Source organism: Chiloscyllium plagiosum, chromosome 2 (assembly GCF_004010195.1).
Source record: "Chiloscyllium plagiosum isolate BGI_BamShark_2017 chromosome 2, ASM401019v2, whole genome shotgun sequence".
Lineage (NCBI taxonomy): Eukaryota > Metazoa > Chordata > Chondrichthyes > Orectolobiformes > Hemiscylliidae > Chiloscyllium > Chiloscyllium plagiosum.
The window spans coordinates 36,962,316-36,986,917 of NC_057711.1; the positions used below are offsets into that span (position 1 = coordinate 36,962,316).

Below are 24,602 nucleotides of genomic sequence, written 5' to 3' on the forward strand. Positions count from 1 at the left end.
ACTCTGGTGTGGCTGCATCTGGAGTATTGTGTGCAGTTTTGGTCGCCATACTATAGGAAGGATGTGGTGGCACTGGAACGGGTGCAGAGGAGGTTTACCAGGATGTTGCCTGGTATGGTAGGAAGATCGTATGAGGAAAGGCTGAGGCACTTGGGGCTGTTTTCATTGGAGAAAAGAAGGTCTAGAGGTGACTTGATAGAGGTGTACAAGGTGATTAGGGGTTTAGACAGGGTTGACCATGAGAACCTTTTTCCACGTATGGAGTCAGCTATTACGAGGGGGCATAGCTTTAAATTAAGGGGTGGTAGGTATAGGACAGATGTTAGGGGTAGATTCTTTACTCAGCAAGTTGTGAGTTCATGGAATGACGTGCCAGTAGCAGTGGTGGACTCTCCCTCTTTATGGGCATTTAAATGGGCATTGGATAGGCATATGAAGGATAGTGGGCTAGTGTAGGTTAGGTGGGCTTGGATCGGTGCAACATCGAGGGCCAAAGGGCCTGTACTGCGCTGTATTTTTCTATGTTCTATGTTAATTTCAATAACCTCTTACAATTGGTCTGATCAATCAGAATTTATCCAAAGTGCAGTTTTAATCACTCAATGATTTATATATCCTTCAAAGTACTTAAGAACATTTAACAATTCAGATATGAATTGTCAATGAAAGATGCATTTATTCAATTTTACACAAAATGTCAGTATAAAGCACACAATGTCATGGAATCATACAATGATACATACAGAATGAGATCATTTGGTCCATTGCGCTTGTGCTACCATTTTTAAAGAGCTATCCGATAACCCCAGCCCAATGCTTTAACACACAGCCATGCATTCTTTTTTCTTTTCACAAATATATCTAATTATTCTTTTGAAAGTTATCATTGAATCTGTTTTCTTCTCCTTTTCAGGCAATGTATCTTAGATTATAACTACAGGTAGTGCTTCTGTACCGCAATGGTTGCGTTCTTGTGCAACCCCACATTATAGAAAAATTGTGCGGTAAGTGACATAATCGCATTACAGCCTACACACGCTTTAGAAACAGTGTACCCAATTTTTCAATCGTGTTACAGCGAATTCACGTTAACGAAACATGTTACAACAGAACGAGCTTTACATTGCGTTCTTGTCGTCATTGGCCAGATGTCTCGTTACATAGCCGAGTATCAAATTGTGCTTCATAACTCTTCTGTGAGGCACTGTTGGATACTTAAAGACATTAATCAAATGCAAACCCTTGTTCTTGGTGGCCCAGTAGCCATAAAAGAATGAAGCCACAAGATTCATGAGTTTTTTCAATTATTACACAAACTACAAAATGAATACCAGTAACTACACTCTCTTTTAAATAGGCAGTCATGCTAAAGATATTAAAATGCTTATTCTTTAGGCCAAAACTACCTTCTAAATCCATTTTACTAATATCCCCAACAATTCAAGTCAAATCAGACTTAACCGATTAATTAAGTTTCAACGATTTGTACAAGGGCTTACAGCAAGGTTGTCCCTTCAAACCGTCTCCAACCATCCCACCATTGTAGATTTGCAGCTCAACAAGGTGTTGCTGGCATCCGAAGCATACCCAACTCGGCTCGCAAGCCTTCTGATTCTAATATACTTTAACTATGAAGTCTTAAACTATCCCCTTCCTCTCATATTGCCAAACCAGAAGTCTAACTGACTATTGGGAGTTTTTCATTTAATTGGTGGTTTAAATTATTTTTACTAGCACACAGAATTTCATCTCAAGTCTACTTGAAAAAGATGTTTCCCACGGCAAGCTTGTAGTAAACTGAAAATCTGGTTGAAACCAGCAGCCATCTGTATAATTAACCTTTTGTGGAAACGCTACTCTTGTTTATCTTCAGGCAACTTGGTCACATGATCAGTTAGTGGCAGCAAAGCCTTAAAGGGACCATAACCCAACACACAAATTAGCTAGCACAGGCGACTAGTTTGCAATGCACTGTGAGTCATCAGGGTAAAAACAATGACTGCAGATGCTGGAAACCAGATTCTAGATCAGAGTGGTGCTGAAAAAGCACAGCAGTTCAGGCAGCATCCGAGGAGCAGGAAAATTGACGTTTCGGGCAAAAGCCTTTCATCAGGAATAGTGCTCTATTCCTGATGAAGGGCTTTTGCCCGAAACGTCGATTTTCCTGCTCCTCGGATGCTACCTGAACTGCTGTGCTTTTCCAGCACCACTCTAATCTAGAATGTGAGCAATCAGTGTGGGTTCAACCCCCACACTGGCTGAGGTTACCATGAAATAGTAATATCTCAACCGCTCCCCTCACCCAACACATGGTGACCCACCACCACTACCACCAGTCATCTCTCTCTTTCTAATGACAGAGCAGTACTCTGGTCCAGCAAGGCTATGGCGACTATCTTTTAGTCCTAGATTCTCCACAACAGAAACTATCCTCTCCATATTTACCCCATCAAGGTCTATCAGGATCTTCTATGCTTCAATCATGTTGACAAGAAGCACATAGGCCATCTCAACCCTGGATATATATATATATATATATATAGCTTCAGAAAAGAATGCTGCAACTGAAGTCATTCTGTAAATTGTCCTTAACTCTTGATTAATTCTCTTCATTTATGACCAACTTTTAATAGAATTTGGTATCTTCCAACAATTCCATATCTTTGAACTGTTTCTGTAATCTAAATGGCACTTGCTAAAGGCTTTCTTGGTGCACACATGTCTGCTACATCCATTGAATTTCCTCAAATTCTGTAATCTATAATGTTTATTAACAACAGTTGTGTCTTTTGCTAACAAAGTTGATTATTTCTATTTTCTCCTCATCCATTTACATGATAATTTCATTCATTGCTGGAAACTCTCCAAAATTTTCTAACTACAGATGTTAAATTATCTGGATTATAATTACTCATTTGTTGAATCAAACATCCACCTGGCTGATCAATAACTTTTAAAAAATCTAATGGCACTGCTCAGAGGAAGAGGGGGGGGAGGGAATATATTAATCTTCTGTCCAATAATTTTCTCTTAACAAATTTCATCAAAAAAAAGATAAACAGCCCTTCATTTCAATTCTATACAAGAGATATAATGGTGCATACTGGCTACTACTTTTGCTGACATAGATAACACTGCAAATTCAAAAACTTTTCAATAAATGAAACTCAGACATTACAATTATATAACAAGTCATTATATAAATAATTTTATTAGATTAAGGATGGGTAGCAAGCTATCGGATTCACTGCATAGAAAAATGTACTATTCTTTCAGGAATTATATTGTTTACAATTATTGGTGAAGTGCAAATTCTAATTTTGTATCCAGACACATTTTGTTGTATTAATAATAAAGATATCATTTGTTTTATTACCTTTTTGTGTGCCTTGGTCTGTTCATCTCCATACTTCTGTACTTCTTTAATTAATTCTTGCAGTTTTCGTACTAGATCTAAATGGCTACTGGCTAGTTTCTCAGTTGACAATTTTAAAACATCCCATACTGGTGCAAATGTTCTGAAGAAGTACATAATGTAGAAAGATAAAGCATCATAGCAACAGCAGGCAGAAAATGGTATCAAATAAAAAGGTGACATTTTCAAATTAAAATCTTAATATTTAAATTCATGAAAAAATTCTCAATTCTTAAAATTTAGTTTTTATATTAAGTTACATTTGGATCATACTTACCCCAGCTGACTGTAGTTACTTGTTGTTTTGGCTAATTTGGTCATAGACCTTGAATAAATATCTTCTATTGTTACACTGTTTGGGGAAAAAAAATACATTTTTAACTTTATTGTAAAAGAACTTGTCAGATCACACTTCAGGTAATTTCCTAACAACTTTTACTACAGAACTTTACATATTTTATATTTCTCTTGAAAGATTGCGCAAATATACAAAAGAAAGAAACACTGAACTGAAGGAGAGCTGCACTCTCGAAGATATTGTCTTTTGAATCAGGCATTAAACCAAGGCCAACTGCCCCTCTTAAATGAGCGTAAAAGATTCCTTGACAGTATTTTGAAGAACAGCAGGGCGTTATTCCCAGGATTCTATTTATTTATCTTTCAATAAACATCATAAAAACAAATACTTTAGTCACTATAACACTGCTTCTTGTGGGAATTTGCTATACTGTACTTAACATAGACAATAGGCCTGTAATTTCCTTTATTACAACATGTAGCAGCCTCCTGTCTGCTAAAACTCAGACAGATTGCCAACTTGTCCAAACTGCAAGGGATGCTGGGTACATTGGCCAAGTGAAACTTTGAAATCACAAAAGCCACACATCAGACACAGTGCAAATACAGCAGCCAGGTGCTAATGACATTAGCATAATCTAAAAGGCAACAGTTAATCTGGACAGACACCTCTAACAACTTAACCACGAAATAAAGGAGATTCAGATAGAAAGGCACTGGGTCCTGCTACACAGAGAATCTAATACAGGTACACAATCCTTCATCCAATATTCCGAAATCTGAAATTTCTTTCATGGAGTGTGGAGCGTCATTTTGGCGTGCGAATAGGTGACCAAACTCCACACCAACTCAAACCACGTCACTCAGATGTGACGTGGTGGCATGGCCCAGCACTGGCAAGTGTCAAATATGTCTCAGCACTCGTACTATTCACACATGTGTCTGCTGTTAGGTAATTTTTTTAATTTCACTATGAAAATGTCATTTATTCCAAAATCTGAAAAATTCCAAATTCCGATAAACAACCAGCCCTAAGGATTTCGGATAAAGGATTGTGTACTTGTAGTAGCATGCCATCTAAATGATTGACTCTTGTTTCAAACCATTAAGTGTATCTCCCTGATTGGCTAGAACTATAGAAAGTTCCAGAAAACCATCTAAAAGGTATTAAGCAGAGTTCACCTGCAGACCCCTCTCTTGGAATGTTTGGAAGAAGCAATCAGATCTTTACAAAGACAGGAGATGTCTCTTTTGCCTGCAGTAAAAACCACTTTAAGCCTGAAGAAAACCAGCTTATCTCCCTACATCAGGTGCTGCAACCTGTGGCTTTTAACTAATAAATCAGAGAACTTTACAAGTGTGAACCAGTCACCTGTGCCTCCTGCAATCAAGTAAAAACATCTGGAGAATGAAGACTGACAAACAATCTGATCATCAAAGGATCATCTCAGCCTATGGACAGCAACCACTGAACAGCCTTCCCAATCTTTCCCTCTGCGCATAACACCCATTTTGTTTTGTGCTTACCGGTGTCTGTCCATTGTGTGTGTAGAGGGAAAATTTAAAGAGGATTTGAGCTTTAACCAGTTGAATTGTATGTTAATAGCTCAGAATTATTTATCTGTAGTTAGAATCTACTTGTTTGTAAAAAAATACCAATTCTTGTTAAGTACAGCAGCTTGGTTCATGCTTTCTGTAAACCTGTGTCTAGAAGACAGGAAGATTGGGGAATATGCATACTTTGATAAAATCTTTAACTTTTTCACAACTCGCAGAATAGCGGGTCTTGATTTCCAGTGTGCTACTCCAGTGAGGCATAGGAAATTTAGCTTAATAAAATAAGCTGCAAGGAAATTTAAATATATTTAGGAATGTACATATATCATGAATTTCAAATATATTTCAGAATTGATTGGAGAACTGGCAGATAAAATCAAAGTAGAAAATTCCACGTGCTTCACAAGAGGCGAAAAAAAAATTCAGGAATGGATTACTTAAATGAGAAGAAAGTACCATATATGTAAAATGAAAGAGATCTGGTAGTGTTCATTGACAATGAACAGAAGCAACCACAACAGTGTTTTGATGGTAGTGAATTAAGCAAATGAGATATTGACATGTATTAAAATGTCAACCTTAACAAGAGACAATCCTTCCATTTAATAATTAATTAATTCCATTATACTCAATGCTATGGACTGTAAAAGTACAAAAGTATAAATTAAAATTCAGAAGAGTTCAATTCTGAAAATCCTTGACCTAAAATGCTAGCTCTTTTCTGTCTCCACAGACCTGTTTCCTGATCTGAATTTTTCCAGCATTTTTTGTTTTAATTTCAGATTCCCAGCATCCACAGTATTTTGCTTTTGTTCTATGATAGCAAGTTCATTTATGAGGAGCAATTATGTAAATTAGGTGCATTTTACAAGACGCCATAGGACTGAGAAGGGATACAGGGCTGGGATTTTGTAGATCCAGTGAGATATCAGGGACCTTCAAACATAGTGGCTGGGACCGGATTCCTGGACCCATTTCCAGCAGCACCAATTTCCTCAGGCTGGATTAAGGGTGCAGACTGTCTGATTCCCAATCAGATAGTTCCATTGCAGAGAAAATCATGTCCTAACATACTGCAACTTCCATGAAGTCAAGCCACCTTTTCAGGATATGTTAAGTTCACAGCTCTCCATAGGTGTCATGACCACTGTCTGGGTAAGGAAGCATTTTGAAGCAAATGTTCAAAAAACATTTCTCTCCCATGCCAAGCTACGCCGCTCTACACAAACCCCATGTCTCAGCTTGCCTTCCAAGTCAATATCCCTTTACTAACAATAACGCTACGGGGAGAATGCGGGTAAGTGGAGTTGAAATGCCCATCAGCCATGATTGAATGGCGGAGTGGACTCGATGGGCCGACTGTCCTTACTTCCGCTCCTATGTCTTATGGTCTTATGGCAAGGAAAAGTTTTTTTAAAAAAAAAATACATTCATAACAAAAATTAAGAAAAGCCTTACAAAAGTGTCAGTCATCTAGACCTTCAAGGTCTCATCTGCTGAAACTACGAGCATTTGTATAAATTAAGACTGTGATCGGTTCTGTCAATTGCACAGAAAAAGAGCTGTCAATGGTACATTTGTTTCAATATAATGAAGTTATCTGGAGTATTAGCCTTAATCCACAGGCGTGCCAAAAAGATCAGTACTGGGGCCTCAACTAATAATTACTTGGTTGAAAGTATCAACTCTATTGTAACCAAATATTTTGATGATGTAAAGATAGTTAGAGAAACATACTGTGAGGAAGATACAAAAAAAATGCAAAGAGACATAGCCTATGTGAGTGGGCAAAAAGATGGAGTATAATGTAGCAAAATGTGAGGTTGTCCATTTTGCTGAAAATAACAGAAAGCAGTTTATTATTTAAATGAAACCGAATACAGAACATTGTGGTATAGAGCAATAGGGTTGCATTCGTGGATGAATCAACAAAACTTAGAATTTAGGCACTGAAAGTAATTAGAAAGACAAAAGGAGTGTCAGCCATTATTGCAAGGGGTATGGAGCATAAAGGTATGAAGCATTGCATCAGCGATGGAACAGTGCATCGGTGAGATCTCACCTGAATACAATTTTGGTCTCATTACCTTCAGGGAGATATCTCCACAGTAGAAGCAGTTCAGAGATGATTCACAAATTGATTGCTAGGGTGAAGATTGTCTTAGAAGAAAATGTTAAATATTAACTTCCTTTCATGAAAGCGGCTTCAACATCAGGCAGCTCAGTACCATCCAGGATAAAGCAGCGCACTTGAATTGAACAGCACCCACCTCCAGCACACAGTGGCAGCAACATACAGCATCTAAAAAATGCACTGCAGCAACTCACCAGCCAAACCCACAACGTATAACATCCAGAATAACAAGGACAGTAAGTGCACAGAGACACCACCACTTGCAGGTTTACCATCTTCACATGGAAATATACTACTGTTCCTTTGGTTGCTGGGTCAAAATAAAAAGGAGCTTCTTCCCCATTAACACGATGGCAGTTCATGTAGGCCACCCGCCACCAATTAGGGGTGAACAATAATACTGTCTGCCAGTGAACATCCACATCTCATAAATGAATATAAAATGTGTCTTAGAGATGCAAAATATTTTGCATTCATATCAGCTTCCGGTAGTTACAATCTCTGTTCTGTGTTTGTCCATTGACAATACAACACAATGAATACTTTTAGTATGTTTTCCTATGGAATGCAAAATAATCATTTGAATGTTATTTTCATTTGTAACTCTACACCTCACAATATAGCAGAAATATCCCAAAAGCAATGAAATACCTTTCTCTTATGAAGTCTGCCAAATCTTTTGTCGATGTTTGACCATGTTTCATATTATGATAAAGGACATCAAAACCATTGTTCTTTTCCCCCTGAAATCAACAAAAAACCACTTTTAATACTTAAACTTTAAAAACACATTTAGATTTGGTGTACTGTACAAATTGTAATTTAAAGCAAAATAACGCATTAGGCCTTTGTTTTGTATTTGCACACACGTTTTTAAAAATACAATAATTCAAAACAAATTTCCAGAAATAAAATGTCATTTCAGAGTTCAAATTTTTCAAAATTGAATTCTAGTAGTCATTGATAGATTTAATCAGCAATTCCAAAGTGAAACACATGCAATCGAACAAGTACAAAACTGGATTGCCTAGTGTGCTATGCATTACGGTTGCACATCTGTAACACTAGTAACAAGAAAGAACTGCAAGTGAGACTGCATATCTATCAGAGTCAAAGAAATATCTGACAAAGTTTTACATATGTAAAAAAAAAGTATTATTTAACTCAAAAAATGTGATCAAAATATTGTCTTTATTGAATCATTAATTATTGTAATTATTGGATTTCTGGTGATGCATTAAACAAAGACTATTACAGAATCAAAAATCTCAACCAATGAAAAATGTATATAAAAATGGGTGTGAAAACAAGCCTGGGAATATAAATACAAATTATGTGAGTGCATAACTTGTAATTGTAATAGCATATGATAGTTGGGAATTGTTTTATCCTCAGTTGAAATGGCATATCTACATCTCAATATTGAAGAAACAGATTTCTTTGAAATCTGCTATTCAAGTTTCATTGTCTAATATCAAGGAAAACATCTCCAGAACTACCAGCCTTGCTCAATGTCAAGGTTCTTGTTTAGGATTCAGGTTTCATAGTAACAATAATAGCTGCTCTTCCTCAAACTTAAACTTGCAATGTGGAACACCCAATGAAGTTAGACTGTATAAACTTTATTGCTGATGGACTGTCATCCTCACCTATAGAATCAAGAATGATATACAGTTTCAACTTACCCAACAGCTAAAATTATAGAATCATACAGTACAGAAGAGGTCCTTCAGGTCCCCACTGACTCTAAAATTACACTCATCAATTTTTCAACACTTGGTTCATAGTACTCAAAACTATCATAGTTAAGACATTCTAAAGATTATGAGGTTTCCTACCTCAACAATTTTCCCAGGCAGTAAATTACAGACTCACACCAGATTATGTCTGAAAACATGTTTCCTCAAACCCCCCTGCACTTCACTTTAAAATTATACATCCTTGTTATTGACTAAGGGGAACAGCTGCTTTCTATCCACTCTGTCCATTCCCCTCATATTTTTATATCCCTTAATCAGGTTCCCTCTCAACTTTCTCTGCTCTAAAGAAAATGACCCAAGCTTATCCAGCCTCTCTTCATAGGTAAGCTGCTCCATCCTAGGCAACATCCTGGTGAATCTCCTCTGCACCCACTCCAATGCAATCACAGCCTTCCTGTAAAGGCTGTGACCTAACCAAACTTTGTACAACTCCAACATAACCTCCCTCCTCTCATAATTTAAGTCACAATGATAAAGACAAATGTCCCTTGAGCTTTCTTAACTACCTATCAACCTGTCATTTGCCTTATCACTACCATGCTTCCTGAAATGTGGAACCTCATTAGCTGCCCTCCAGTTCTTAGGCACCTCCATTGCAGCCAGACATAAATGTAAAATTCTAACTTCCTTCCTTGTCTCCTATAGCAGCCTGGAATACAACTCATCCAGACATGGGGATCTGTCCACATTTATGACCCCCCAAAACCTCCTCATTCCTATCTGTTCAAGAACTAAATTTTGAACCCACATCCTCTATCTCTCAAGTGAAGATATATATGAACTACTCATATAATACCCTACCAATATTCTCTAACTCCACGCATAGACTGCCACTTTGTCCCTAATGGGCCCTACTCTTTTGCTGGATTTCCTCTTTCCCGATATACCTAAAAAAAACTTAGGATTCTACCAAATCTTATCTGCCAGTATTTTCTCATGACTTCTGTTTGTTGTGAATTGCTTCAGATCCCCCTGCAACTAGGGCCTCCAATGATATCTGCCTTTTGTACCTGTTAAAAGCCTCACCTTTTCCTTCTTATCCAGTTCTAAATATAACATGGTATCCAGGGTTCTCTGGGTTTCATACTCCTAAATGTCCCTAAAGGAAAAATGTTGGCCTTCCCCAAATCCTGTTTGAATGACTCCACTCTTCTGCTGCAGATTCACACAAAGTTGCTGTCCGAGTCTACTTTGGCCAAACCATCGTCTCTTAGATGGCAACAACATTGCAATCCCACATGTAATCATGCCTTCAAGTCTTATCTATAATACTCCTAGCAATAAAGTCAAGGCCATCCAGCCTCACCTTGATAAGTCAGTACCATTGGTACCAAAGGTATAGATAGAATGTGGGTTGCATAAAGAATTGAGGGAGGTAGGCAGTAGATTAAAATGTAGGATCTCAAAGGTTGTAATCTCTGGATTACTCCTTGTGCCATGTGCTGATGAGTACAGAAATAGGAAAATGAGTGGCTCAAGAGTTGGTGCAGGAGCAAAGGTTTTAGATTCCTGGATCGCTTGGACCATTTCTGGGAATGGTGGGACCTGGGCAAGTCAGAATGGTACCAACATTCTTGTAGGTGGGCTTACTAGTGCTGTTGGGAAGATTTTAAACATTTCTAGTGGGATTGAACACAGAGCTTTAGAACAATAGCGATACTGTACTAGTGATAGTGTACTTTAGTAACGGAAGCCAGACAGAGGGAACTTAACCATGTTGAGGGAGTAGTCATAGAGTCAGAGAGAAACGGACCCTTTGGTCCAACTCTTCCATGCAGACCAGATATCCTAAATTAATCTAGTCCCATTATATTAGGTCCATTCAGGACCTCATCCCTCTCCCCACCTATGGAGTTGTACCAATGTGGACTATGACTTCTGGCTGATGTCCCTCCTTTGGAAGGATGCCCTGCCATCACACAATGATATTTTTTATTTGTTATCTACATTTCATGCTGCACAAATTCTAATCTGATGCCCAAACAATGGAATCCATTATCACATCTGCACTTCCAATTTCCTTCTCTCCACAAATAGCTGAGATGCCCTTTGTGCCATGTCCTTGTCTCTGGCTGTACTCCTTGGAGAAACCACAACTTTCATTAGTTTCCAAAATGGAATAATACCTATCTGGTAGGCACCCATTCCCACTCTGCCTGTACACTTTTAATCTGTAGTGTAAATTATCTTCCTCTATGGGCTATCCATGTGGTCTCCTACATCATAGATGTATAACTATAACTGATGCTTTCAGGTTCCACACTCTCCACCAATATATACTCTTCTCCATGAAGATTCAAGCTTTTCCCAGCTTTAATAGGACTTATTTTGCCTACTCCATCTGAGTAACTCTTCCTTTTAACACAAAGTCCCTTCATTCAATTTCCAAAAGTAAAAGAACGGACATTAGTACCCACTGGCAACTACTTGGTCTTTAACTCCCCACAAGACTTGAGTCTTCAAATGAGAAATCTGTCCTCACCAGCACTCTACTTGTTGATTAATTTAAAAACAGTCCTTTCAGTTGCGTGGCATTACAGTAAGTCTTCTACCTCAGAGCACCATGTCTGACTGTTTCGGTGAATCTGTAAATCAGTCCCACAGTCCAAAGATGCGCAGGTCAGGTGAATTAGCCATGCTAAATTGCCCATAGTATTAGCTGTATTAGTCAAGGGGAAATAGGTCTGGCTGGGTTACTCTTCAGAGGGTCGGTGTGGACTGGTTGGGGCAAAGGGCCTGTTTCCACACTGTAGGGAATCTAATCTAATCTAAGAAAGGTCAGACAACTCCTCCATTGAGTTTAAGTGTCAAACCTTGCCCCTTACTTTCAATATGTTTTGCCTCGAGTTTCTGTTTCCATAAAACAAGCAGGTCAGATGGGTTTGTCTCTGAAAAGACTCAATAGCAGACTGCATCCCTCCTCAAAACTATTCAATTTTTCCTCTTATTAAAGGAAATAGTGTAAAACATAACTCTCTTGAAAAGCCAGTGCTCATAACAGAAGGGAGCAAAGAAGCCAAATGACAAAACATAATAGAAATGAATTCATTTTCATTTTGTTAGAGCTGCAGAAAAGTTGGAGGAGGCTCACATTGAGCATAATCACCAGTATTAAATGATTGGGCCAAAAGACCTATTTCTGCACCACATCTTCTAGATCGTCCCATGTCTGTATGTATTTCTGATTCCAGGCTGTTGAGATGGCAGCTGAGACACTAAGCTGTGGTCACATATCTTCTGCCACTGGGTGGCACTGCAAGAGGCTGCCCAGGATTGCCCATTGCTACAAAACAAATTTACACTTTTTTTTAACAAAACCGCTTTTAAGTGTTTACATACAACCTGATGTGGGGTGGGCATTTAACATGATTTAACAGGCTTCCCTGATTTTTGATCTAATTGAATACTTATCCCTTTTTGCACCTTGGTACCTGTTCATTTAGTACTATGCACAGTTCTAGTCTCTATTATAAAACGGACTTGGAGCCTAAAGAGAGGATAAGTTACAGAAGTGATTGATGACAACTGAGTGAGAGGTTTTACATATTAAGAAAGACACTGAATGTGGCTTTTCTCTAGGAGATGTCAATCTCACACCTCGAAACATGCCAGCTGTCTGTGCAGCAAACACACTGCATGTTTATTCAACCAAATAGCCATGTCAGAAAACAGGTTGGGGCTAATCCTCAGTCCTGTCAGGGGAAACGTCACTATTGGTTGAAGGTTCTGGTACTGATGGGCACAGGCACATCTGGCACACAGGATAAACCTTGACATTACAGATTGGTGAGTCTAACAAGTATGACTGGGAACTACTGGGAAAAAGTCTGAGGATCAGAATTAATCTCTACTTAGTGAGGCAAGGATTAGTCAAGAGTAGTCAGCATGGCTTTGTCAAGGGGAGATCACATCTAACAAATTTGAATGAATCTTTTGAAGCAGTGAGTAGCTGTGTGGATGACGATAGTGTAGTTGATGTGGTCTACATAGACTTCAGTAATGCTTCTGACAAGATCTCACATGGCAGATTGGTTAAGAAGCTAAGAGTCTATGGGATTCAGGTTAATTTAGCAAATTGAATCCAAAATTGCCTTAGTGGTACGAAGCACAGGATGATGGTCAAGGGTGTTTGTGCAACTGGAAGCCTTCATCCAGTTGTGCACTACAGAATTCAGTGCTGGATCCCTTGCTTTTTGCTGTGTACATCAATGGTCTAAATATGGAGGAGGTACGATCAGTAGACTTGCAGATGACACAAAAATTGGTGGTGCGGTAAATAGCAAAGAGGAAGCTTTGGACTAGATGATGATATTGATGGGCTGCTGGTCAGATGAAAAGAACGGTTGCAAATGGAATTTAATCCTGAAAAATGTGAAGTAAGTTTTACAAAACTAACAAGACAAGGGAGTTTATGTTGAATGGTATTAAATACAGAGGATCAAAGGGTCCTTTGTGCATATATCCATGGGTCCTTGAAGGAAGCAGGACAGATAAATAAGGTAGTTAAGAAGACATGTGGTAACCTGTGTTTATTAGTCAAGGCATTAAATACAAGAGCAAGGAGGTTGTGATTGAGCTGTATACAATATTAGTTAGGCACAGTTGGAGCACAGCATGCAGTTCTGGTCACCACAGTAGAGGAAGGATATGAGTGCACTAGAAAGGGTGCAGAAGAGATTCACCAGGATGTTGTGCTTCAGTAATTCAACTATGAAGTGAGGCTAGAAAGGCTGGGGAAGAGTTCCTTGTAGCAGAGAACGCTTGATGGTGGTGGTGGTGGTGGTTGAGGGTGGGGGGATTGACATGTAAAAATAATTCTGAGGAGTAGAGACAGGGTAGATAGGGAGAAATTGTTCCTGTTAGCCATGGGGTCAATACCCACAGGCACAATTTTAACATAAGGAGCAGGTGTTTTAGAGGGTATTTCATCACACATTTTTGATGACAGGTTTTTACTTGGAGGTTTGTGGGTAGAACTCACTGTCTGCATGGATGATAGAAACAGGAACATCATGATATTTAAGAACATTTCAGACTAACACTTGAAATTCCACAGCATACACGGCTATGAGTCAAGTGCTGGAAAACTGGATGAGAACAGATCAATGTTTCATGACCAATGGGCTTGTAAAACCCTATGACTTGACCATAACCATTTGCCCGCTCTGGCTCAGCTATGTCAAGAGATCGGTCTAACTACAGAGTGGGGAGGTGGCATCTGTCAGTCTTGTAGAAACTTCAAAAGAAGCCAAATGAATCATGCATCATCAGGTAGGGAGCTGGAAACATAGTGGTTAGGGTCTAGTCAGTTATGTCTGTATGAGCCAGATGTACTTTTGAAGAAGTAACAAGACAAGGAAGGATTCAAAATAAATGCCAGAACGCTAGATAGCTCAGTGGAACAATGTGATTTGGAGGTGCTTGTCCACAGATCCCTGAATGCCAAGGCAGATAATAGGGTGGCTAATAAAGCATATGGAAACTTGCCTTTGTCAGTCGTGGCATAGATTATAAGAGCAGTGGAACTAGAGTAGATTAGAATAGTTGTTGTCAGTGCAGACTCGATGGGCCTCTTCTGTACTGCATGATTCAAAGAAAAGGAGACAATGGCATTGTGATGTTGTCATGCTCTAGGAATCCAGAGACCCAGATTGAGGTCTCATGAGAGGTGCAAGAATACAGCATGCAAATTAGTTGGACAGCAGATGATCTGCAGAACAGAAGGAGGCAGAGTCCAGACCAAAGCAGACCAACTACTTTGGAGTATGACAAATTTTAGCAGTTAAGAGAGAGTGGAACCATTTTACTGTGTTCATTTTCAAAAGTTAACTGTGGGTGCGTATGTGTTTTGGAAGTACTGGATATCAAATTTAAGGCTTCTCATGGGTTCCACGTACCAATGTGCTGGCCCTGGGTACAGACTTACAAAACTGCTATCACAATATCTTGATATTACATTTAGCTGCACTGTGTTTTAAACTAAGCCAACTTCACTGTGCTGATGCCTATATTATCCGATTCTATACTGGGTCTGGCCTGTGCTATTGTCCTCTACATGAATGGATGATCCCTCTGAGCTTAGTTACCTCACTGGCAGAAAAGTAGTAGCGGTGAGTGGATATTTATTCTGCTGCTGAACATCTCAAATGCAAAGAAAAACTAACATAGTTCTGAATAACACGTAGAAAGAAGAGATCTGGCCTTAATGGATACTAAAGAACCATCAGGCCATTGCCTCTTGTATATAAATCTGTTAATATTTAGGAAATCAGCTGAAAAGCGCAGACGAGTAAGACTGAGCAAGGTAAACTGAATCAGAAAACTACTTTGATACAGAGAAATGTCATCGCAGTTTTATTATATAGACTAAGATAAGGTTATATTTTCCTTAAGGTCACCATACATGTTAAAAACAAAATTGGGTTATCCCATATTCCAGTGAGGAACTGCATTTGTTTTACAGAGCCTGAAAGGCCTCATACTGAACTCTCAAGAATCTAAGTTATCTGATGTCAGTCATGGAGGCTCAGAAATAGAATGATGAGGTAGCAATCAGCTTGCTCAGCTTGGGATGGAAGAGTACAAAAATGGGAAGTGCTAGAAACAGTCAGCAAGTCTGCGAGCATTTCTGAAGAGAGAAATAGTTAACATTTCAAGTAAAATGTGATATTCTTATTTGAGAAACAAAGAATTCATATTTGAATTATTATCTCTATTTCCCTCTCATATATATTGATAGACCTGCTATTTCTAGCACTCTCCATTTTTATTTCAGATGGCCAACATTTGCAGTTTGTTGCGTTTACTATGGGAATGAAAGGAGCTCTGTTAAGATTTCTACTCCCAATTTCTGCCTTATGACATGCAGTAAACTGTAAATGTACCAAACAAAAATATGATTGCACAAGTCTACAATATTGTCTACTCAACCAGATTCTGTTGCTTAAATAATTAAGCTCACATATAAAAGACAAGACAAAATAAAAGGTGTTAATGTCTTTCTAATCACAATTCACTCAGGCCTCCACATTCTTGAAACGAGGGGGAAAGAATTTGTTGAGCAAATATGATCCAGGTTTCATAATTCAATCCTTGCAATTATGGTGTTCCCATAAAAATATTAGACAAGGAATTCCAGAACTTTTAGTCAGCAGCTACAAAATAAAGACAATATATCCAAAATAGGAAGGTGTATGACTTATAGTGGAATTTGATTACATTTTCATGATAGTAATAGCAAGATTTAGAGAAGTGTATAATAAACAGTGAACTGCTGAATTCCTCCTCTGAAAAATGTGTTACTGGAAAAGTGCAGCAGGTCAGGCAGCACCAAAGGAGCAGGAGAACCGACGTTTCGGGCATAAACCTTTCTTCAGGAATCATTGATGCTGCCTGACCTGCTGCGCTTTTCCAGCAACACATTTTTCAGCTCTGATCTCCAGCATCTGCAGTCCTCACTTTCTCTTAGTTGAATTCCTCCTCTGCATAACACAAAGTACAACAACAGTGTACTGATGGTGAAGTAGCTGAACAGCATCCTGTAGCATCAAAGAAACAGGCTGCTTTATCCTAATGGTATTGAACTCCTCGGGTGATGCTACCACTGTACATCCAGAAGGTGGAGGATATGCTTCAAGGGGTCAAGTGGTTAGCCACTGATCACACAGCATGCATCCTCTACCTTTGTAAACTTGATGTCCGATTAGGCTTTAATAACAGTGACACCAAGATATTAATGGCTCACTGAAGTTCAGAGGAGGTAGCTGCTTTTTTTTTAAATTGTTGAGAGATGGTCAATAGCTAACATCTAAGAGATACAAATGTATCTGATAAGTGTCAGCTCAAGGCTGGGTGTTCTGTAAGTCCTACATCAGCAGTTCCATTGTGAAAAGGTTTGGAGATGCCGGTGTTGGACACAACACCAGGTTATAGTCCGAGTGTGCTTCCAATTAAACCTGTTGGACTATAACCCGGTGTTGTGTGATTTTTAACTTTGTGAAAAGGAGTTGTGAATGAACCAAGACATAATAGAAACGAGGTAATGCTGAATCAGCTAGAAATTACTGATTCAAGACCATTGCTGAGGAATTCTTGAAGAGGTGTTCTTTAGCTCTAGTGACAAAACTCTGAAGGCCTTGCCCATCTGCTGGTGTTTCAGTTATAATTCCAGTTGCTGAACAGTTTTCCCCTGAACTCCAAATGTTCTTGGTTTAGCTATGCTTTCTGTGTGTCATACAAAATCAAATGTTGCCTCAACCCTAACTAAATAATCAAGACAGAAATATTCTTAAGGAAAATGGTTTCTGAATGCTTGTTTTCATAATTTCAGCTAAAGAAACTTCATCTTGCCTATAAATAATCACCAGATATTGTTAGCCATAAACTTTTGTTTCTATTTCATGAGATGTATCTTGGCAGTGTAGAACAGCTGACATAGCAAACTGTTATTTTTATAGTTAATTAGATGCTTTCATTTTCCATTACTTGATAAAACAGGATGTGCTTGGAGGAAACTTTCTTTTGTTTTCCTTCCTGGGAACATTAAAATTTTTACAGTACAAAATATTAATGCATCTTTAATTAACAAAAGTGACAGAGCACAAAGAAAGAGGAAAGCTAGAATCAGCCTGGAATCGTTAAAGAAAAAAGTGAAACATAGGGCAGAAAAAATACATAAACATTAATTGAGTTAAAAAAAATTTATGTACAAAATAAATGAGTTCATAAGTAATCTGAATGGTAGAAGTTTTAAACAATATTTCCATTTCTAGATTGTGTAGGAAAAGTTGTGAAGACATTGCAAGCGGTTTTCAATATTCAAAATAGCCTGAAATATTTAATTCTGTAACAGCCTGAAATGCTTAACTAGATTGCATTTGTCCAATGTAGTTCTCAACTTTAATTGAAGTTAGCAATTTGTGGTAAGAATTGCAACTTGAGGGTTGTGTTTCCTGACAGTGTTCACAATGTTATGACTAAGCTCTGCTCTGTACCTAGTTTGTTATATAGAAAGAGCTAAATTCTCTAAGTAGAGGGCAGTACTGCCGACACAATATTGAGCTTCTTCTTCTATGAATCAAAGTTTGAGATGTTAAGGCAACAAATGTAGTGAGCTGGAACCAAAGTGTGGGTACACAAATTAAAAATGTACATTGCCAATATTTAAAACAAATATCCTGATGATTCCTCTCAACAAAACCACAGTTTCATATTCAACTGTAAGATTAACCAACTCCTCTAAAAAGTGGTCTAAGTATTTCATCATAAATGCTAGTCGATACCACAAAGCAGCATGGTCCAATGGCTAAGGCTGAAAATTCTAACTTACATTGCTCATTACAATCTTCCAAGTATCAACTTAGCTACCTGGGAAGATCAGTCTCAGTGCTCTCCCCAAGTACTACGGGAGTACTGATTCATCAGTCGAGGACGGACGGTACGTGGTAATCAGTGGGAGGTTTCTTTGCCATTGTTTAACCTGGAGCCATGAGAATTCATTGAGGGGTCTGGATTCGATGTCGAAGATTCCTAAGGTAACCGCTCCCCAACTGTATACCACTGTGCCACCCCTCTGCTGTATCTGTCCCGTTGATGGGTTAGGACAGTGATGATGGTATATGATACATTATCTCTCAGCAATGATTCTGTGAATATAATTACACCAGGCTGTTATTTGACTAATCTGTGAAACAGCTCTCCTAAATTTGGTACTAGCCCCCAAATGTTAGTAAGGAGGACTTTGCAGGGTCAACAAGGCTGTTTCTACCATTGTTTCGGTGCCTAGATCAACGTCCGTTAGTCTTAATTTCTTTTTTGAGACTTCGTACTGTTATACAGATGAGTGACTTGCTAGGCCATTTCAGATGGCAATTGAGAGTCATATGTAGGCCAGACCAGGTGAGGTTGGCAGATTCCTTCCCTGAAAGATATTCGTGAACCAGATTGGTTTTTCCAACAATCTACAATGATCATCAGTTGATTCTTAATGCCAGATACTTGATATTGAATTTAAATTCCACCATCTTCTGTGGTGGGATTCGAACCCAGGTCCCCAGAACATTAGCTGAATTTTCAGATTAACAATCCATTAGGACATCAATTAGTTGCTGTGAAGTCAGCGTTAGGCCTTAACGTTTTACAGAATATATTTATAATTTAAAGGCATTAAATGTAATGTATCCAAGTTTGCTGAAGATACAGTGCTGAATAGGAGTATGAGCTTTGAGGAGGACACAATTTGAGAACCCACAAAAGGGTATAGTAGGTTAAGTAAGTGGGCAAAAACCTGACAGATGGAGTATAATGTGGAGAAATTGGGATATTCACTTTAGTATGAAGAATAGAAACATAGAACTTTTTACAAATGGTATAAGTAAAAATGTTGATAATCATATGATTCATGAGTGCTTGTACATAAAAATATGAAGTTTTCATCCGTATACAGCAAACAATTGGAAAGATACATCGTATATAGGTCTAGATTTTAAAGGGAATGAAATACAACAGTAAGGAAGTCTTGCAGGTTTTGGCAAGATCAGACCAGTATTAGTGTGCACAATTCACGTTTCCCTCTTCAAATGAAGAGACCTTGGGATGCAGGTTCACACTTCCTTGAAGGTGGAGTCGCAGGCAGATAGGGTAGTGAAGGTAACATTTGGTACACTTGCCTTAATTGCTTAGTATAGGAATTGGGATGTCATGGTGTGTCTGTACAGGACATTGGTCAGACCATTTTTGGAGTACTATGTTCAATTCTAGTGTCCCTCCAACAGAACAGATGTTGTTAAACTTGAAGGGGTTCAGAAAAATGTTGCCAAGGTTGGAGAGTTTGAGCAATAGGACGTTGGGGCTATTTTCCCTTAAGTGTCAGAGGTTGAGGAGTGATTTTATTAAGGATCATGGATAGGGAGAATAGCTATGGTGTTTTTCCGAGGGTAGGTGAGTCCATAACTACACCGCGTAGGTTTAAGTTGAGGGGAAAGATATAAAAGGGACCTGAGGGGCAACTTTTTCTACGCAGAGGATAGTGAGTGTATGGAATGAACTGCCAATGAGAAAGTGGTGAAGACTGATACAATTATGGGCACATGAATTTAGAGGTTTAGAGGGATCAAAAGCAACTAGATGAATTTACAACATCTGGTCACCATGGACTAGTTGGACTGAAGGATCTGTTTCTGTGCTGTACAACTCTATGATTCTATCTAAAGAAATACTTGCCTTAGAGGAGACGCAACAAAAGGTTCTCTAGATTAGTTCCTGGAATGAGTATGTGTCTTTTAGAGACTGAGTTGAGTGCGCCTACTCTCTGTGGAGTTTGGAAGAATGAACTGATCTCATTGAAATGTACAAGATTCTGAGAAGACTCGGCAAGGTGGATATAGAAAATCTATTTCTCTTGCCTGGAGATTTTAGGACCATAGTCAGACAAGATTCAAGTAGTTAGGACTGAGATAGGAAAACATTTCTTTACCCAGAGTTTATAAATCTTGGGATGCTCAGTCACCCAGATCAACTGTCTTTTTTCCTGATTGTCAAAAGTGGAGATGAGGTTGAAGATAATGCATGACTTGTGATTGATGGAACAAGCTCAAAAGGACAATATGGCCTATTTATTACCTTATGCTCTTTGCTTACTTCTGTTTTCTGCCCTGATTCATTCCTCATTATGAGAGCAAAGATTCCTTGACCTGCCATTAATCAATGTTTAAAATATTCCTGGAATATCTCAGAAGGTCTGGCAGCATCTGTGAAGAGACATCAAACTTAATGTCTCAGAACAGGTCATAGACCCATAATGTTAACTTTGATTTCTCTCCACAGATTTTTACAGACAGGCTGAGCTTTTCCAGCAATTTCTGTTTTTGTTTCTGATTTCCAGCACCTGCAGTCTTGTTTTGTTTTTAAAATATCCTCATTGCATTTGGCTCCTTGCTACAAATTAGTACCTCCAGTTCCCTTATTCTGCTATCAGCGCCTACAAATTTAGCTTGACAAGCAATTTAAGTCATTTTTATTAATTGCTCTATTTAAACTTATTTTGTACTTGTTTATTTTATATGTTCCCTGACCATTTATTCTTTAATAATGCCAGATCTTTATTCTCAGCTCCTTTTCCTTGAACTTCAGAGTTTTGTTATTTTTCATCGTATTTCCCTCCCCAACTTTCTCAGTTTAAAAATGTTATCCATAGGCTCTATTCTTCCTTTCCTGTAGGACCTTTGTTATCATTCTAATTCAGGTGGAGCCCGAGTGGGACAGCTCCTTCCATTTATAGTACCAGTCAACCACAAAATGGAACCCCAAATTCTCAGATCAATCTTTCCGCCATACATTCACTTTCCTCACATGCCTAATCCTATGTCAATTCTCACATGACTCAGGTAGTAATCCCAAGATTACTCCAATGAGGTCCTCTCTTTCGAAATTTCATTCCTGGCTTCTGATATTCTCATCATGACTTCCTCCCTTTCTTCCCAATGTCAGTGGTTTCTTTCTAAATTTTCTTCTAGGTGCTCAGAGAAATATTTTATTCTTGGGCTCAGGAGGCAACACATCCATCTAGAGGCTAAGTCACAGTTGCAGTTATGTTATCTATTCTTTCTCCTGGAAATGTCTGCTCTTCCATGATACCACGCTGAGCATTCTAGCCATTTTCCCACCTGAGGAGAGAGTGGAGTTGTGGTCATGTCACTGCACTAATCAAGAAAAGTGGGCTAGAGGTTTTAGGGACATCCGGTGTTATTGAAATTCAATTAATAAAAAAAAACTAGAAGTGAAAGATAGTCTCAGTCACGGTATTGTTGATTCTAAAGTTTACTCCGAATTATACGTAATGAAAGCATGAAAATTGCGTCCGCAGCTGTACGTCAGTTTTCTCACATTTGAGTAGGCTGGGGGGACTGCCATAGTGTTAAGAGTTTAGATGGAGAAGAATTTGCTAAGTGTGCACAAGAAAATTTTCTGATTCAGTATGTGGATGTACCTACTAGAGAAGGTACAAAACTTGACCTACTCTTGGGAATTAAGGCAGGACAAGTAACTGAGAAGTCAGTGGGGGAGCACTTTGGGGTCAGCCTCACTTTCTCCTACTGATCTTTGAGGAGCCCTATTCTCTCCCTAAATACCCTTTTGTCCTTAATGTATTTGTAAAAATCCTTTGGATTCTCTTTAACTCTGTTTGCCAAGCTATCTCATGTCCCCTTTTTGCCCTCCTTATTTCACTCTTAAGTATACTCCTAGTGCCTTCATTCACTTGATCTATCCTGTCTATACCTGACATATGCTTCCTTCTTTTTCTTAACCAAACCCTCAATTTCTTTAGTCATCCAGCATTCCCTATACCTACCAGCCTTTACAGAGGAGGAAGTGCTGGATGTCGTGAAATGCATAGAAGTAGCTAAATCCCCAGGGCCTGATGAGGTGTACCCGAGAACTCTGTGGGAAGCTAGGGAAGTGATTGCTGGGCCTCTTGAAGAGATATTTGTATCACCTATAGTCGCAGCTGAGGTGCCGAAAGACTGCAGTTTAGCTAACATGGTTCCACTATTTAAGGAATGTGGTAAGGACAACTCGGGGAACTATAGACCGGTGAGCTTGATGTCATGGTGGGCAAGTTGTTGGAGGGAATCCTGAAGGACAGGACGTACATGTATTTGGAAAGGCAAGGACTGATTGGGGTGGTCAACATGGCATTGTGCATGGGAAATCATATCTTACAAACTTGATTGAGTTTTTTGAAGAAATAACGAAGAGGATTGATGAGGGCAGAGCGGTAAACGTGATTTATATGGATTTCAGTAAGGCGTTCGACAATGTTCCTCATGGGAGATTGGTTAGCAAGGTTAAATCTCATGGAATACAGGGAGAACTAGCCATTTGGATACAGAACTGGTTCAAAGGTAGAAGACAGAGTGTGGTGGTGGAGGATTGTTTTTCAGACTGGAGGCCTGTGACCAGTGGAGTGCCACAAGGATCGGTGCTGGGTCCACTGCTTTTCATCCTTTACATAAGTTATTTGGATGTGAGCATGAGGTATAGTTAGTAAGTTTGCAGATGACACCAAAATTGGAGGTATAGTGGACAACGAAGAAGGTTACCATGGATTACAACGGGATCTTGATCAGGTGGGGCCAATGGACTGAGGAGTGGCAGATGAAGTTAATTTAGATAAATGCAAGATGCTGCATTTTGGGAAAGCAAATCTTAGCAGGACTATACACTTAATAGTATGATCCTAGGGAGAGTTGTTGAACAAAGAGACCTTGGAGTACAGGTTCATAGTTTCTTAAAAGTAGAGTTGCAGGTAGATAGGATAGTGAAGAAGGTGTTTGGTATGCTTTCCTTTTTTGGTCAGAGTATTGAGTATAGGGGTTGGGAGGTCTTGTTGCAGTTGTACAGGACATTGGTTAGGCCACTTTCGGAATACTACATGCAATTCTGGCCTCCTTCCTATCAGAAGGATGTTGGGAAACTTGAAAGGGTTCAGAAAAGATTTACAAGGATGTTGCCAGGGTTGGAGGATTTGAGCTATAGGGAGAGATTGAATACCCTAGAGCTGTTTTCCCTGGAGCGTTGGTGGCTGAGGGGTGACCATGAGGGGCATTGATACAGTAAATAGACAAGGTCCTTTCCCTGGTGTGGGGGTGTCTAGAACTAGAGGGCGTAAGTTTAGGGTGAGAGGGCAAAGATATGAAAGAGACCTAAAAGGAAACGTTTTCACGCAGAGGGTGGTGCGTGTGTGGAATGGGCTGCCAGAGGAAGTGGTGATGGCTAGTACAATTGCAACATTTAAAAGACATCTGGATGGGTATTTAAATAGGAAGGGTTTGGAGGGATATGGGCTGGGTGCTGGCAGGTGGGACTAGATTGGGTTGGGATGTCTGGTCAGCATGGAAGTGTTGGACTGAAGGGTATTTTTCTGTGCTGTACATCTCTATGACTCTGAGTATATGCACTGCTGTAGTCCATCTTTAGAGTAACTTCACCGCATATTATCCTCAAGCTGGCACCCTCAACTGAGATCAGAATAGATTTTGTATTTTAAAAGATTTAGGATTATCAACTAACTGCTTCACACCGTTTTCACAGGAATAGACAGAAATTGCAGATTTCTGGACCTCTGACCTAAAAGCAGCCAGAATGTTGCGATCAGAATGTTCTCAGCATTGGAACAGGTAGTATGGTTTATATATGAGTATTAAAATCTTTCACACTTTTTTTGCTTAAACCCTCATATTTTTTTCCCTTCTAATACTGAATGAAAATTAGATATAGTTTTCAGTTTTTAGTTCAACTTTAAACAAGATTGAAGAAACATGGTGATAATGATCCCAGGCGCTGTGTTGTTGATAATAGAAAAATAAATTTGTAATGTGCCTGCTCCCTTAATCGTGTTCTTTGGAGTCCAATGCATCACCTAACCAGCTCGAACTCAGTA

At 38.9% G+C, this 24,602-nt stretch overlaps 1 protein-coding gene across 9 annotated transcripts in view; it reads right to left on the reverse strand.

Moving 5' to 3' along the window:
- Positions 1–24,602, reverse strand: part of fcho2 (FCH and mu domain containing endocytic adaptor 2) — a 208,063-nt gene that overhangs the window by 152,671 nt on the left and 30,790 nt on the right. For all 9 annotated transcript variants that reach the window (XM_043707634.1, XM_043707669.1, XM_043707650.1 and 6 more), the window contains exons 2-4: positions 8,055–8,146; positions 3,693–3,767; positions 3,377–3,518 (exon numbers count right to left, since the gene is read on the reverse strand). In XM_043707634.1, the coding sequence (XP_043563569.1) occupies positions 3,377–3,518; positions 3,693–3,767; positions 8,055–8,146 (309 nt within the window). The remainder of the gene's footprint in view (positions 1–3,376; positions 3,519–3,692; positions 3,768–8,054; positions 8,147–24,602) is intronic.